This window comes from Lutra lutra, chromosome 5 (genome assembly GCF_902655055.1).
Source record: "Lutra lutra chromosome 5, mLutLut1.2, whole genome shotgun sequence".
Classification (NCBI taxonomy): Eukaryota; Metazoa; Chordata; class Mammalia; order Carnivora; family Mustelidae; genus Lutra; species Lutra lutra.
Genome location: NC_062282.1, coordinates 107440628 through 107455586, shown reverse-complemented (window position 1 = coordinate 107455586; position 14959 = coordinate 107440628). Strand labels below are relative to the sequence as shown.

Below are 14959 nucleotides of genomic sequence, written 5' to 3'. Positions count from 1 at the left end.
ACATTCAGAGAACAGGATTCAATCAATTCGAATGAAAGAACTACAAAAAAGAAAGAACCAACAACTAACTCAGGAAAATTTCCCAGAACTTGGTTGCCAGATTGAAAGACTCAGTACAATGGATTAAAACAGAACCAAATCACGGCAAATCATCAGGAAATTTTAAAACATTGGGGATGAAAAGAAAATGTTTCAATTTCTAGAAGGAGAGGGAAAAAAGTCACACCAAGAATCAGAAATCAGACTATTCAACAAAAATAATTGAAACTAGAAGACAATGAAGTAACACAAAATTATAAAGGAAAATAATTTATAGGCCAGAATTTTATACCCAGTCAAACTACCAATCAAAATGTGAGTAGAAAACAAGACATTTCCAGGGGTACCTGGGTGGCTCAGTTCAGTTAAACATCTGCCTTCAGCTCAGGTCATAACACCAGGGTCCTGGGATCAAGCCCTGTGTTGGGCTCCGTGCTCAACTGAAGAGCTATGAAAAGCCTTCTTCCCCTCCCTGCTGCTCATGCTCTCTTGCTCTATCTCATATAAAACATGTTAATCGACTATCATTTAACTTCAGATCAGCAGCAGGGTATTAGTAGTTAAGTTTTGGGTGAGTCCAAAGTTATACATAGGTTTTCTACTGTACAAGGGTCAATGCCCCTAACTCCTGCACCGTTCAAGGGAGTTGAGGACAGCTGTACTTCCAATACCCTTTCTCAGGATGCTTCTAGAAAATGCACTCTATCAGAATGAAGTAATAAACCAAAAGGAAAACACACAATTCAGAAAGACTGAACCAAAGATTCAATTCAAGAGAAATAAATCAAAGAAAGTAGCTATACAACTAGTATAGAGGGCAATCAGTCCAGGTTCGACCAGGTAAAATGAAATAGAATAGTTGATGAAAATAAGTATCTTGAGTTAATGATAAGTACACATAATAAGTAGTATACAAGGGTGCCTGGGTGGCTCAGTGAGTTGAAGCCTCTGCTTCGGCTCAGGTCATGATCCCAGGGTCCTGGGATCGGGCCCCCTATCAGGCTCTCTGCTTGGCGGGGAGCCTGCTTCCCCCCGCCCCCCTCTCTGCCTGCTTCTCTGCCTACTTGTGATCTCTGTCAAATAAATAAATAAAATCTTAAAAAAAAAATAAGTAGTATACAAAGGGGTATAGTAGTAAAGTAGTATAGTAGTATACCTAGGTGGCTCAGTCAGTTAAGCATCTGCCTCGCCTCAGATCATGATCTTAGGGTCATGGGATCGAGTCCCACATCTGGCTCTCTGCTCAGTGGGTAGTCTACGTCTCCTTCCATGCTCCCCCTCGCAAATAAATAAGTAAAATCTTTAAGAAAAAATAAAATAAAAAATAAATAGTATATATAAAATGAATTAATGCTAAGGATATATTTAGAAAGAATTAACTAAAAAGAATGAAGTAAATTATGCAAAAAAATAAGTTAGGTCCAACTGAATAAAAGTTGAATTTGAAGTGTATCATAAAGTATCTCTTTCCCAGAAAGGTTACTGTATGATGGGAAAGATACACATAGGAAGCTGGATTTTTGTATTGTGGAGCCCAGAAGTTTTCTGGCCAACAATCAATAGTTAATTATTAAATACACACATTCTAACAGAAGTGAAGAAAGAAAAGTAAACATTTCAATACAATTTTTGAATAATAATGTCTTATAATAAGAAACCAAAAAGGGTTTGATTTTTCACCCTCAGATACAAAATTTAAGTCAGCAACAGAAGCAAAATGAAAACAAAGTGCTTTGTAATCAAGTTTTAAATGTCGAAGGCAGGTTGCTTTCTAGTTTCTTAAACAAACTAACTGAGGAGAGCCGCCAGAAAGCTAAAGAGAAGGATGAAGTAGTAGCTCCTGGAGTCACTCATGTTCAACCCCATTTCCAGCAGCAAGCTTCTCTGTGGAAGAGCTGTAGAAGACATTCGTAAATGTGGAAACGGGTCATCATGGGACTGGAAGAACTTCAGCCTGGTTCCATACTGAGAAGGTGGCTCTAGGCTTATACCAGTCTGGCCAAGAAATTATTCTTGCCTACAAAATTCTGGAAACAGTCTCCTCTAACATTTACTAAGTGCTATAATCCTTTAAATGTACTCAACCCATCTTAGCACTTATGTATCATTTTCTTACAAAATAGTTCTTGAGCAAAGTTAATATGGGTTTCTAAGACTAACAATGTTCTAAGACTTGGATTTGAAGTTTTACTATAAGATACTAATTTTATATATATAAATAGGTATGTATGTATCTATGTATACACATATATTATTAAAATACTTTTACTAATAAAGAAATGTTTGTTTTGTTTCAGGGTTGGGCTTCTTGGTATCTTCTATTATTATCGACATGAGAATACCTATTTGTGACTATTCCGCGGCACTTTCCACACAGCCATATGGCCTAGGCTTACCACTTCCACAACATCCAAACAGTGTTCCTAACCATTTTATGAATTTTACATAATTGGCACAGTCCGTACCCAGGATATCACTCACCATTTGGTGCATACAGCAGAAGCTTATTTAGAGTAAATTAATGATAAAGAACAGACATGTGTTTGATGGTGTGTTCCAAGAGTCAACCAACTAATCTATAAAAATTTGGTTGAAAGCATTTAGACTTCCTCAAGTTGGTCTGTTACCAAGTCATTTCTAATCCTCACTTTTCAAATCAATCTTCAGGCACACTTGTATAAACATTAAAGCAGCAATAAGGAAAAACTTCTGATTGAGTCATAAGTTCCTTCACTAAAGTACAATTTGAAACTCTAAAACAAAAGGCTTTCTTAGTTACTTTTAAAAATGAATTCGATTCTATACCATATAATTTTAATTGTATGTAAAATCGAAAAAAAAATTAAAAAAAAAAAAAGACAAACCCATAGATGCAGAGAATAGATGTGTGGTTGCCAGAGATGGGCCAAGGAGGGCAAGTGGATGAAACAGTTGAAGATGATCAACAGGTACAAACTTCCAATTATAAAATAAATAAGTCCCGGAGATTTAATGTATAGTATGGTAACTACAGTTAATAAAACTGCACCATTGTCTCGATACTGCTAACAGAGGAGATCTTAAAAGTTCTCATCATAAGAAAAGGAAGGCTTTATAACTACATGTAGTGATGAATGTTAATTAGACCTACTGGGATTATTTCTCAGTATATACATAGATCAAACCACTGACTATGTGGTATATCACAATAGAGACATACGTACATACAATGCTCTGTGTGAATTATATCTCAATTTAAAAAAAGAATTAGATTCTGACTTTTACCAGTTTTTAAACTTTTGTAAATACACAACCCTATGGATTGAAAACATCAAAGCAAATTTTAAAGAAAGGAAGCGAAGCCCGATAGAAGTCATAGCGCCATGGAAAGATGCTTCTGTCGACGCCACGAGTACTTTGACTCAGCTCTTTTAGCAATTAATAATTTTCTCAGCTTTGTCCCTATTTTTTTTCTTGAGAAAAACAAAAATCTTTAATAATTGTCAGTAAAACCTTTCAAGCAGTGAAGACTGTTTGGAGACCTATTCCTTGATGAAGGGTAATGAGCACTGATTGTAAGGCCCTGGACCAATGATACCCTTTAATGAATTGTTTGACGTCCATTTTGTAACCTCAGAAGTGTCAACCATAAAACTTTCAAGTACATTAGTCCCCCCTTATCTATGGGGGATATGTCCCAAGACCCCTAATGGGTATCTGAAACCACAGATAGTACCTAACCCCACAGGTGCTGTTTTCATATACACATACACCTATGACAGAGTTTAACTGATAAACTAGGCATAGTAAGAGGTGCACAATAACTAATAATCAAGGAGAACAATTATAATGATATACTGTAATAAAAGTTATATGAATGTAGTCTCTCTTTCTCCCTGTCAAAATACATTATACTGTACTCACCCTTCATATGATGATGTGTGATGATAAAATGCCTAGTGATGAGATGAAGTGAGGCAAATGTCGCTGGCACTGTGACAGAGAGTTAGGCTATTACTGACCTTCTGACAGTATATCAGAAGATGACTAGCTGCTTCTAGATTGCTGCTGATGGCGGGTACCTGGGACCACAGGTAACGGGGCGGTACAGTATCAGCACAAGCTCTGTTTCCGCCAGCAAAGCAACACCACAGGGACACCAACTTGCAGTACGCAAGACTCCACTGACCCCGTAACCAACTCATGCATTCTTCCCGAGGGATTAGTGTTTCCCAGTTCTGGCTTATTCTTTGTTTTCAAATTTAGCTGAAGCATATGGAGCAGTTACATAAGTCCTCATGGGCACTGCAAGTATTCTCAGAAGCAGTACTTATCGTTCCAGTAAAACTTTGTGGGGGAAAGGACTAAAAAAGGTAAAGACTAATGAAAAATTGGTCACAACTAAAATGTGGGCACATAAAAATTGTTCTATAATAAAATTATGACATTGGCAAGGATTTACATTTGGGCAGAAAATAAAGATGGCTCATGTCAGAATAACCAGGAAAAAAATACAATGGTAGTCAAAACTACTGCATCAAAAATGGTCATGTCCAAAGTGTACCCACTAAAAACCCAGTCAAGGACCCTGGTATAAATACCAATTCTGTCCCTGACTAACAAGGTACTAACTCTCTTCTCAGCATCATCATTTTATCCACAGTAATGCAAGCTGTGGTAGCATTTTATAGAGAGATACAGCCTTCCTTTAGTAAGAAGGTGAGAAACACAGTATCTCCTCAATTTCATAAAGTTTTTTTACAAGGGACAAAGTGTCTAATGTATGTGAATGACTCCCACAACAGGTAAAACACTATAGAAAGTTTATCAACAATATAAATATACTTAATTGATTATGGTTAATTCTAAGCATATTTTGAAGATAAATTACTTCTGTAAGTGTGAAAAAATCTCTTGGATTTTTTTCATTTAATTGGCACTAACTTATTTACTTTTAATTAAGTTTTTATTTTAATGCCAGTATACTTAACAGAAAGTGTTACATTAGTTTCAGGTGTACAATATTGAGGTTGAACAATTCCATATATCACCCAGTGCTCATCACGACAAATACACTCCTGAATCCCAAGCACCTATTTCACCCTTCTCCCTACCCCCTTCCCCTCTGGTAACCATCAGTTTGTTCTGTATAGTTAGGAGTCTGTTTCTTGATCTGTGTCTCTCATATTTTTTCCCTTTGCTTATTTGTTTTGTTTCTTAAATTCCACATGAGTGAAATCATATGGTATTTGTCTTCCTCACTTATTTCGCTTAGTATTATAATCTTTTGCTTCATCCATGTCATAGCAAATTATAAGATTTCATTATTTTTTATGGCTGAATTCCACTGTGTGTGTGTGTACATATGTATGTATATACATACACCACCTTTTCCTTATCCATTCATCAATTGATGGACACCTGGGCTGTTTCCATAATTTGGCTATTGTAAATAATGCTGTAACAGACCAGACAAAAGGGTCTATGTATCCCTTTGAATTAGCATTCTTGTATTCTTTGGATACATACCCAGTAGTACAACTGCTGGATCATAGGGTGGTTTTAACTTTCTGAGGGATCCCAAAACTGTTTTTCACAATGGTTGTATTGCTTTGCATTTGCTTCAAAAGTGCAAGAGGGTTCCTTTTTCTCCACATCCTTGCTGACACCTGTTGTTTCTCATATTATTGATTTTATCCATTCTCACAGGTGTGAGGTAATATTTACTGTAGTTTTGATTTGCATGTCCCTGATAAGTGATAATGAGCATCTTTTCATGTGTCTGTTGGCCATCTGGATGTCTTCTTTGGAGAAATGTCTGTTGATGTCTTCTGCACACTTTTTAATTGCATTATTTGGGTTTTAGGTGTTGAGCTATATAATTCTTTACATATTTTCAATACTAACCCTTTATCGGATATGTCATTTATCTTCTCCTATTCCAATGGTTGTCTTTTAGTTTTGTTGACTGTTTCCTTCACTGTGCAGAAGCCTTTTACTTTGATGTAGTCCCAATCATTTATTTTTGCTTTTATTTCCCTTGCCTCAGGAAACATTATCTAGAAATACGTTGCTACAGCTGATGTCAAAAAAAGTTATTGCCCGTGTACTCTTCTAGGATTTTTATGGCTTCAGGTCTCATATTTAGGTCTTTAATCCATTTTGAACTTATTTCTGTGTATGCTGTAAGAAAGTGGTCCAATTTCTTTTTTTTTTTTTTAAGATTTTTGTATTTATTTCTAAGAGTGAGTGAGTGCAAGTGGGGGGAGGGGCAGAGGGAGAAGGACAGAATCTTAAGCAGACTCCCCACTGAGTGAAGAGCCTGACAACCGTGGCTTGATCTCAGGACCCATGAGTTCATGACCTGAGGCGAAACCAAGACTTGGACACTTATCCACCTGTGCCACCCAGGTACTCCAAGATTGTCTTTTTCCCATTGGATATTCTTTCCTGGTTGTTGAAGGTTCAGTGACCATTTAACTGTGGGTTTGTTTCGGTATTTTCTCTTCTGTTCCATTGATCTATGCATCTATTTTTATGCCAGTACCATACTATTTTGATTCTACAGCTTTGTAATAAAACTTAAAATTCAGAATTGTGATGCCTCCAGCTTTGCTTTTCTTTTAAGATTGCTTTAGCTACTTCAGGTTTTCTGAGGTTCCACACAGATTTTAGGGTTATTTGTTCTAGTTCTGTGAATGAAAAGGTGTTGGTACTTTGATGGGATTCCATTAAATTTGTAGATTGCTCAGGGTAGTAAAGACATTTGAACAATATTTGTTCTTCCAAATACTGAAGCATACTCTTTCCATTTCTTGGTGTTGTCTTCAATTACTGTCATCTGTGTTTTTGTTGTTGTTGTTGGAAGTTTTATTTTTTAATTTTAATTTTTATTTGAGTTGACACACATTGTTACATTAGTTTCAGGTGTATAACATAGCAATTTGACAACTCTCTACATCATGCTCACTCACCATAAGGGAAGCAACCATCTGTCATGATATCATTACAATATTAGTTACTGTATTCCCTATGCAGTACATTTTATTCCCATGACTTATACATTCCATAACAGGAAGTATGCACCTCCCACTCCCTTTTATCCATTTTGTCCATCCCCCCACCTTCTTCCTTCTGGCAACCATCAGTTTGTTCTCTATTCACATGTCTGATTCTGCTTTTTTGTTTGTTCATTTGCTTTACTTTTCTCAGTCTGACTTATTTCACATAGTATAATACACTTTTTTAAATGTTTTTTTTATTTTATTTTTTCAGTGTTCCAAGATTCATTGTTTATGCACCACACCCAGTGCTCCATGCAATATGTGCCCTCTTTAATACCCCCCACCCCACTCTCCTTCAAAACCCTCAGTTTGTTTCTCAGGGTGTACTATCTCTCATGGTTCGTCTCCCCCTCCAATTTCCCCCAATTTGCTTTTCCTTTCCTTCTCCTATGTCCTCCATGTTACTCCTTATGTTCCACAAGTAAGTGAAATCATATGATAATTGACTCTCTCTGCTTGACTTATTTCACTCAACATAATCTCCTCCAGTCCCATCCCTGTTGATAAAAAAGTTGGGTATTCATCCTTTCTGATGGAGGCATAATATTCCATTGTATATATGGACCATATCTTCTTTTTTTTTTTTTTTTAAAGATTTTATTTATTTATTTGACAGAGAGAAATCACAAGTAGGCAGAGAGGCAGGCAGAGAGAGAGGAGGAAGCAGGCTCCCTGCTGAGCAGAAAGCCCGATGTGGGGCTTGAACCCAGGACCTGGGATCATGACCTGAGCCGAAGGCAGCGGCTTAACCCACTGAGCCACCCAGGCGCCCCTGGACCATATCTTCTTTATCCATTTGTCCGTTGAAAGGCATCTTGGCTCTTTCCACAGTTTGGTGACTGTGACCACTGCTGCTATGAACACTGGCATACAGATGGACCTTCTTTTCACTACATCTGTATCTTTGGGGTAAATACCCAGTAGTGCACTACCCTATGACCCTGCAATTGCATAATACACTTTGGGTCCACCGATGTCTTGCAAATGGCAAGATCTCATACTTTTTTATTTTTATAGCTGAATAATACTGTATATATACACCACACTTTCCTTATTAATTTGCTCATATTTGCTTTTTGTATTCCATGTCTAAGTGGAATCATATGGTATCTGTCTTTCTCTGATTTATTCCACTGAGCATTATACCTTCTAGGTCTATTCATGTTGTCAAAAATGTCAAGATCTCTTTCTTTTCATGGCTCAGTAATACTCCATTTTGTAATATTCCAATATCTCTCTCTCTCTCTTTTTTTTTTTTTTTTTAAGCTTTCATTTAAACCCCAGCTTGTAAACATACAATGTACTACCAGCTTTTGGTATACAATTCAGTGACTCAATACCTATACACAATACCCAGTACTCATCACAAGTGTACTCCTTCATCTCCATCACCTATTTCACCCAATCCCCCCACCCACCTCCTCTTTCATAAACAACAGTTTGCTCTCTATAATTAAGAGTCTCCCTGGTGCATCTGCATGGCTCATTCACTTGAGTGTCTGCCTTCAACCCAGGTCATGAATTCAGGTTCTGGGATCAAGTCCCACATCAAGCTCTGTGCTCAGCGGAGAGTCTGCCTCTCCCCCCTCCCTTTGCCCCTGCAAACCACTTGTGCTCGCTCTCTCTCAAATAAATAAATATATTTAAAAAAAAAAAGTCTTTTGGGGCGCCTGGGTGGCTCAGTGGGTTAATGCCTCTGCCTTTGGCTCAGGTCATGATCCCAGAGTCCTGGGATCGAGCCCCACCTCGGGCTCTCTGCTCGGCAGGGAGCCTGCTTCCTCCTCTCTCTCTGCCTGCCTCTCTGCCTACTTGTGATCTCTGTCTGTCATATAAATAAATAAAATCTTAAAAAAAAAAAAGTCTTTGATGGTTTGCTCACTCTTTTGTTTTCCCCTATGCTCATTTGTTTTGCTTCTTAAATTCTACACGAAATCATCTGGTATTTGTCTTTTCTGACTTTACTCATTTAGCATAATATTCTCTAAGGCACCATCAACAACATAACAAATGACAAGATTTTGTTCTTCTTTATGGCCAACTAATATTCCATTGTCACACACATACACAGACACACACCTCCATTGTGTGTGTGTGTGTGTGTGTGTGTGTGTGTGTGTATCACATTTTCTTTACCAATTCATCAGTCGATGGACATTTCATCAGTGTTTCATAGTTTTCAGAGTATAGGTGTTTCATGTCTTTGGTTAGGTTTATTTCTTGGTATCATATTATTTATTTTTGGTGCAATTGTAAATGGGATTGTTTTCTTAATTTCTCTTTCTGCTGCCTCATTATTGGTATACACAAATGCAACAGATTTCTATTCATTGATTTTCTATCATGGGACTTGACTCAATTTATCAGTTCTAGAAGTTTTTTGGTAGAGTCTTTTGGGTTTTCCCTATGGAGTATCATGTCATCCGCAAATAGTTGAAGTTTTACTTCTTCCTTACCATTTTGGATGCATTTTATTTCTTTCCCTTGTCTGACTGTTGTCGCTAGGATGTCCAGTACTATGGTGAATAAATGCGGTGAGAGTGGACATCCTTGTCTTATTCCTTATCTTATTCTTAGTTTTTCTCCATTAAGGATGATATTAGCTGCAAGTTTTTCATATATGCCCTTTATTATGTTGAGGTATGTTCCCGCTAAACCTACTTTGTTGAAGGTTTTTATCATGAAAGGATGTTGCACTTTGTCAAATGCCTTTTCTGCACCTACTGAAATGATCACAATTCTTATCCTTTCTCTCTTTTTTTTTTTTTTTTAAAGATTTTTATTTATTTATTTGACAGAGAGAGATCACAAGCAGGCAGAGAGGCAGGTAGAGAGAGAGGAGGAAGCAGGCTCCCTGCCGAGCAGAGAGCCCGATGCGGGGCTCGATCCCAGGACCCTGAGATCATGACCTGAGCCGAAGGCAGCGGCTTAACCCACTGAGCCACCCAGGCGCCCCTCTTATCCTTTCTCTTAGGGATAATGATGTATCATATTGACTTAGGAATACTGAACCGCTCTTGCAGCCCAGAAATAAATCCCACTTGATCGTGATTTTTTTTTTTTTAATGTAGGGTTGAATTTAGTTTGCTAGTATTTTGTTGGGATTTTTTGTATCTATGTTCATCAGGAATATTGGCCTATAGATCTCTTTTCAGCAGTGTCTTTATCCATCCCGTTTTGGTATGAGGATAATGCTGGCCTCACACAACAAATTCGAAGGTTTTCCTTACTCTTCTATTTTTTTGGAATAGTTTGAGAATATTAGGTATAAACTGTTCTTTAAATGTTTAGTAGAATTCATCTGTGAACCCATCTGGTCCAGGGCTTTTGTTTGTTAGGAGATTTTTGATTACCAAATCAATTTCTTTGCTGGTTATTGGTCTGTTCAAGTTTTCTATTTCTTCTTGTTTTGGTAGTTTATATGTTTGTATGTTTCTAGGAATTTATCCATTTGGTAGTTTATATGTTTCTAGGAATTTATCCATTTCTTCCAGGTTGTCCCAATTTGTTGACATATAGTTTCTAACATTCTGATTGTTGGTATTTCTGTGGTTTTGGTTGTTATTTCTCCTCTCATTTGTGATTTTACTTATTTGAGTACTTTCTTTTTTTCTTGTTAAGTCTGGCTACGGGTTTATCTATTTTATTATTTATTTTCAAAGAACCAGCTTCTGTTTTCATTTATCTATTCTACTGTTTTTTGTTTCCATATCACTTATTGCTCTGATCTTTATTATTTCCTTCCTTCTCCTGATTTGCTGTTTGCTGTTCTTTTTCTAGAACCTTTAGGTATAAGGTTAGTTTATTTGAGATTTGTCTTGCTTCTTGAGGTAGGCGCCTGTACTGCTATAAACTTCCCTCTTATGACTGCCTTTGATGTGTCCCAAAAGTTTTGGACCATCATGTTTTGTGTGGGGTTTTGTTTTGTTTTGTTTTGTTTTTTAGAGATTTTGTTTATTTATTTGACAGAGAGAGACACAGCAAGAGAGGAAACACAAGCAGAGGGAGTGGGAGAGGAAGAAGCAGGCTTCCTGCTGAGCAAGGAGCCTGATGCGGGGTTAGATCCCAGTCCCCTGGGGTCATGACCTGAGCTGAAGGCAGATGTTTAACTGACTGAGACACCCAAGCAGCCCTGGACCATCATGTTTTCATTTGTATTTGTTTCCATGTAGTTTTGTCTTTCTCCTTTGATTTCCTGGTTGAACCACCATTCCTCATTTAGTACCATGTTGTTTAACCTCCATGTATTTGGGGTCTTTACAGATTTTTTCTTGTGGTTGACTCCCAGTTTCATAGCATTGTGGTCAGAAAAGATGCCTGGTATGACTTCGATCTTCTCAAATTTGCTGAGGTTTGTTTTGTGGGCTAATACGTGATCTACTCTGGAGAATGTTCTGTGTGCACTTGAAAAGAATGTGTATTCTGTTGGTTAAGAATGGAATGTTCTGAATTTATGTGTTAAGTTCATCTGGTGCAATGTGCCCTTCAAAACCACTGTTTCCTTGATTTTCTGTTTAGATAATCTGTGCATTGATCTATTGTTGTATTATCAATTAGTTCTTCTATATTGGTTATTAACTGTTTATGTATTTGGGCGCTATGTTGGGTACATACATATTTACAATTGTTACATCTTCTTGTGGGATTGTCCCCTTTATTATTATTTAGTGCCCTTCTTTGGCTCTTGCTACAGTGTTTGTTTTAAAGTCCAGTTTGTCCAATATAAGTACTGCTACCTTGGCTTTCTTCGGACATCCATTTACATGGTAGATGTTTCTCTATCCCCTCATTTTTAATCTGCTGGTTTCCTGAGGTATAAAATGAGTCTCTTGCAGGGAGCGTATAGATGGGTCTTGTGTTTTTTTATTCATTCTGTCACCCGATGTCTTTTGATTATTTAGTCCATTTATATTCGAAATAATTACTGACAGATATGTATTTATTGCCATTTTATTACTTGTTTTGTGGTTGTTTCTGAAGACTTTCTCTGATCCTTTCTTGTCTTTCTCTCTTTCATGTTTTATTGATTTTCTTTGGTGATACATTTAGATTTCTTTGTCTTTTTTCTTTACAAGTCTACCAGTGATTTTTGATATATAGTTACCATTGGGTTTGTATATAACCTCTTCTGCACGTAGCAGTCTCTATTAAGTTGATGGTTGTTTAAGTTTGAACCCATTCTTTTCTCCTTTTCTCCCCATGTTTTAGGTATATGTTATTATAATTTATATCCTTTTTGTGTGAGTTCCTTGACTGATTTTTTACAGAAATATTCATTTTTACTGCTTTTGGATTTCCTACCTTTATACTTCATCTTTGGTCTCTTCTTTACACTCAACTTTCCCTTTAATATTTCTTACAATGCTGGTTTAGTGGCCATGAACTCCTTTTACTTTTTGTTCGTCTGGGAAACTATCTCTCCTATTCTGAATGATAGCCTTGCTGGACAAAGTATTCTTGGCTGAGGATTTTTCCCATTATGCACTTTGAGTATATTGTGCCACTACTTTCTGATTTGCAAAGTTTCTGTATCTTTGCAGAAAGATCTTTGCAGAAAAAATCTCCTGCTAGCCTCATGGGAAAATCCTCTCTTGTTATTGTTATGACAAACTGCAAAGCTTAAGAGATAAAAATCAAAATAATGCTTTTTACTTAGCTTCCATACCCAAACTCATTTGCATATTGATAACCACCACAGATATATAAGCAGATTTTTCCTTTAGATAACTCAAATAAGAAGTTGTCCTGGGGTCAAAAGAAAGAAGGCATCTCTTTTTAAAAATGGCTAGTTTAGGGGTGCCTCAGTGGCACAGTTGATTAAGTGATGGATTCTTGGTTTCAGCTCAGGTTGTGACCTTAGGATCATGGGATCAAGTCCCACTTCCAGCTCTGTGTTTAGCACAGAGTCTGCTTTGGATTCTCTCTCCCCTCCCCCCTCACCCTACACCCCCGGGGGGCGGGGGGCGCGCATGTGCAGGCCCACACACTCTCTCTCTCTCTCAAATAATTAATCTTTCTTTAAAAAATGGCCGGTCTAAGAAATTTCCTATTTTGATGATGGTCCACATTTTGAGGATGAAATATGAGAATATCCTGCATTATAATAGAAGGACCCCTATGTGTTGCTGTAGTTAACAGAAACGCGCAAATTTTACTTTTTACAATGCAAAAATTGAAATAACTTTAATTTGTGCCATTAAATGTTCTAAGAATTCTCTCAGGTTATTCACAAGATTTCAGATTTCACAAAATAATAACAAGATAAATCTCTAAGATGCTTTCCTTTACCATCTGGTGTCCTCATGTTGAAGAACATTATCAGTTTTACTATATCTGATTTCTATCACACTTACTTTTTTGTGATAAATGCTACAGAGTCCTCTCTCTATATCAGGCAGTTTACGCAGATGATTTTCTATCTGACCAAACACACTGGATTCTGAATGGAGCACTTCAGATACAGCATCTAGTCGAGCATTTATCTCCCTGTGAGAACAGAGTAGTAACAATTATAAGATATGTTAGCAACTCAGAACATAGACATTTCCCACTTTTATGCCCAGCACCGTGACAATAGCTACTTAGAAAAACATTAAGGGACTCCTCCTCCATCCCTCTGGCCCTTCCTAATCCCTATCATTTGAATCAAAGAGCAGGTACCATACAAGGGAAGTCATTAGCTAGGTGCAGCAGAAACTGCCTCATTAGCTTTTCCGTTCCCCCTGGGCAAACACACAGACAACATTTCCCGGTTTCCCTCTGCAATTAGGCAAGGCCCTGTACCCAAGTTGTAGACAATAAAATGTAAGCAGGAACAATTAAGCCACGTCTGGCTCAGGCCGTAAAATCATCCTGTGTGATCTTTCACATTGCTCTTTCCTCACTGAATGTTGGGCCCAGAACAATCTTGGAAGCCACATGGAAGACTGTCTTAGCCTGGATCTGTTAGTGGAGCAGAAAACCCATTACTCCCATATTTGCTACCAGCTGGACTTTATATTAGCAAGAAATAAACTTTTGTTGTACTTAAATCACTGAGACTAAGGATTTATTTGCTACAACTGCTTGTTTGACCTTGGCTAATAGAATAGGTCCACAATGGGCAACTGAGTTTTCTAGTCTGACTGAAATGACTAATCATATCAGTCAAAAACCAATTCATTCAGCCAACCACTTTGATAGAAGATTTGGTGGTGGTGGCTGAACTGATCACCTGTTTGACTGAAGTGGGATGAGGCATACCGAGCCCGAGCTAAGACTGGGAGCAGTAACAGAGAGTACAGAAGATAAGACATCAGGAGACAAGGGCAGACCAGAGTTGCAGCGTGGACCACCTGGGAGAAAACGGTGAAGCTGTCAACTTAAAATGGAAACCTGATTGGCTAAATGTGCCCTAAATGGGATGTGGCCCATCTAGCACCTATAAATGCCAAAGGTAGGTAGGATAGCCATAATGTATTAAAGACTGAGTTAAGTAAACATACCTAGTAGATAATGAGCACTCAGTAAAAATTTTTTTAAATGAACGAATGAGCAAGCAAGCAAAAAAATCAAAGAATGAACTGACACTTCGGGCCAAAGGGAAACATGACCTTCTGAATACACGTTTGTCTAACTAAGTTCTGTTGGTACCATACCACTGATGTGAAGGGCAAGCCTCAGAATCCTGCCTAGATGACTATTAAATTGAGAACTTCCCAATTAACTGAGTGCTTTTCTCTTTATTATCCTTCCAACTACTCTGTGAGGTTATGCCTGTTTACAACATGCATACTAACTTGGTTTCATTTCTAACCCATTTTTCTCTGGCTCATACTCTACTATGTAGAACAGGTATCTGGTTCAGCATGACACAGTAGAACACATCCGAGCTCTGTAGA

At 37.6% G+C, this 14959-nt stretch overlaps 1 protein-coding gene across 2 annotated transcripts in view; it reads right to left on the bottom strand.

Annotated features, from left to right (window-relative positions):
* Positions 1-14959, bottom strand: part of MSH3 (mutS homolog 3) — a 184016-nt gene that overhangs the window by 76757 nt on the left and 92300 nt on the right. For both annotated transcript variants that reach the window (XM_047729374.1, XM_047729375.1), the window contains exon 13: positions 13433-13565. In XM_047729374.1, the coding sequence (XP_047585330.1) occupies positions 13433-13565 (133 nt within the window). The remainder of the gene's footprint in view (positions 1-13432; positions 13566-14959) is intronic.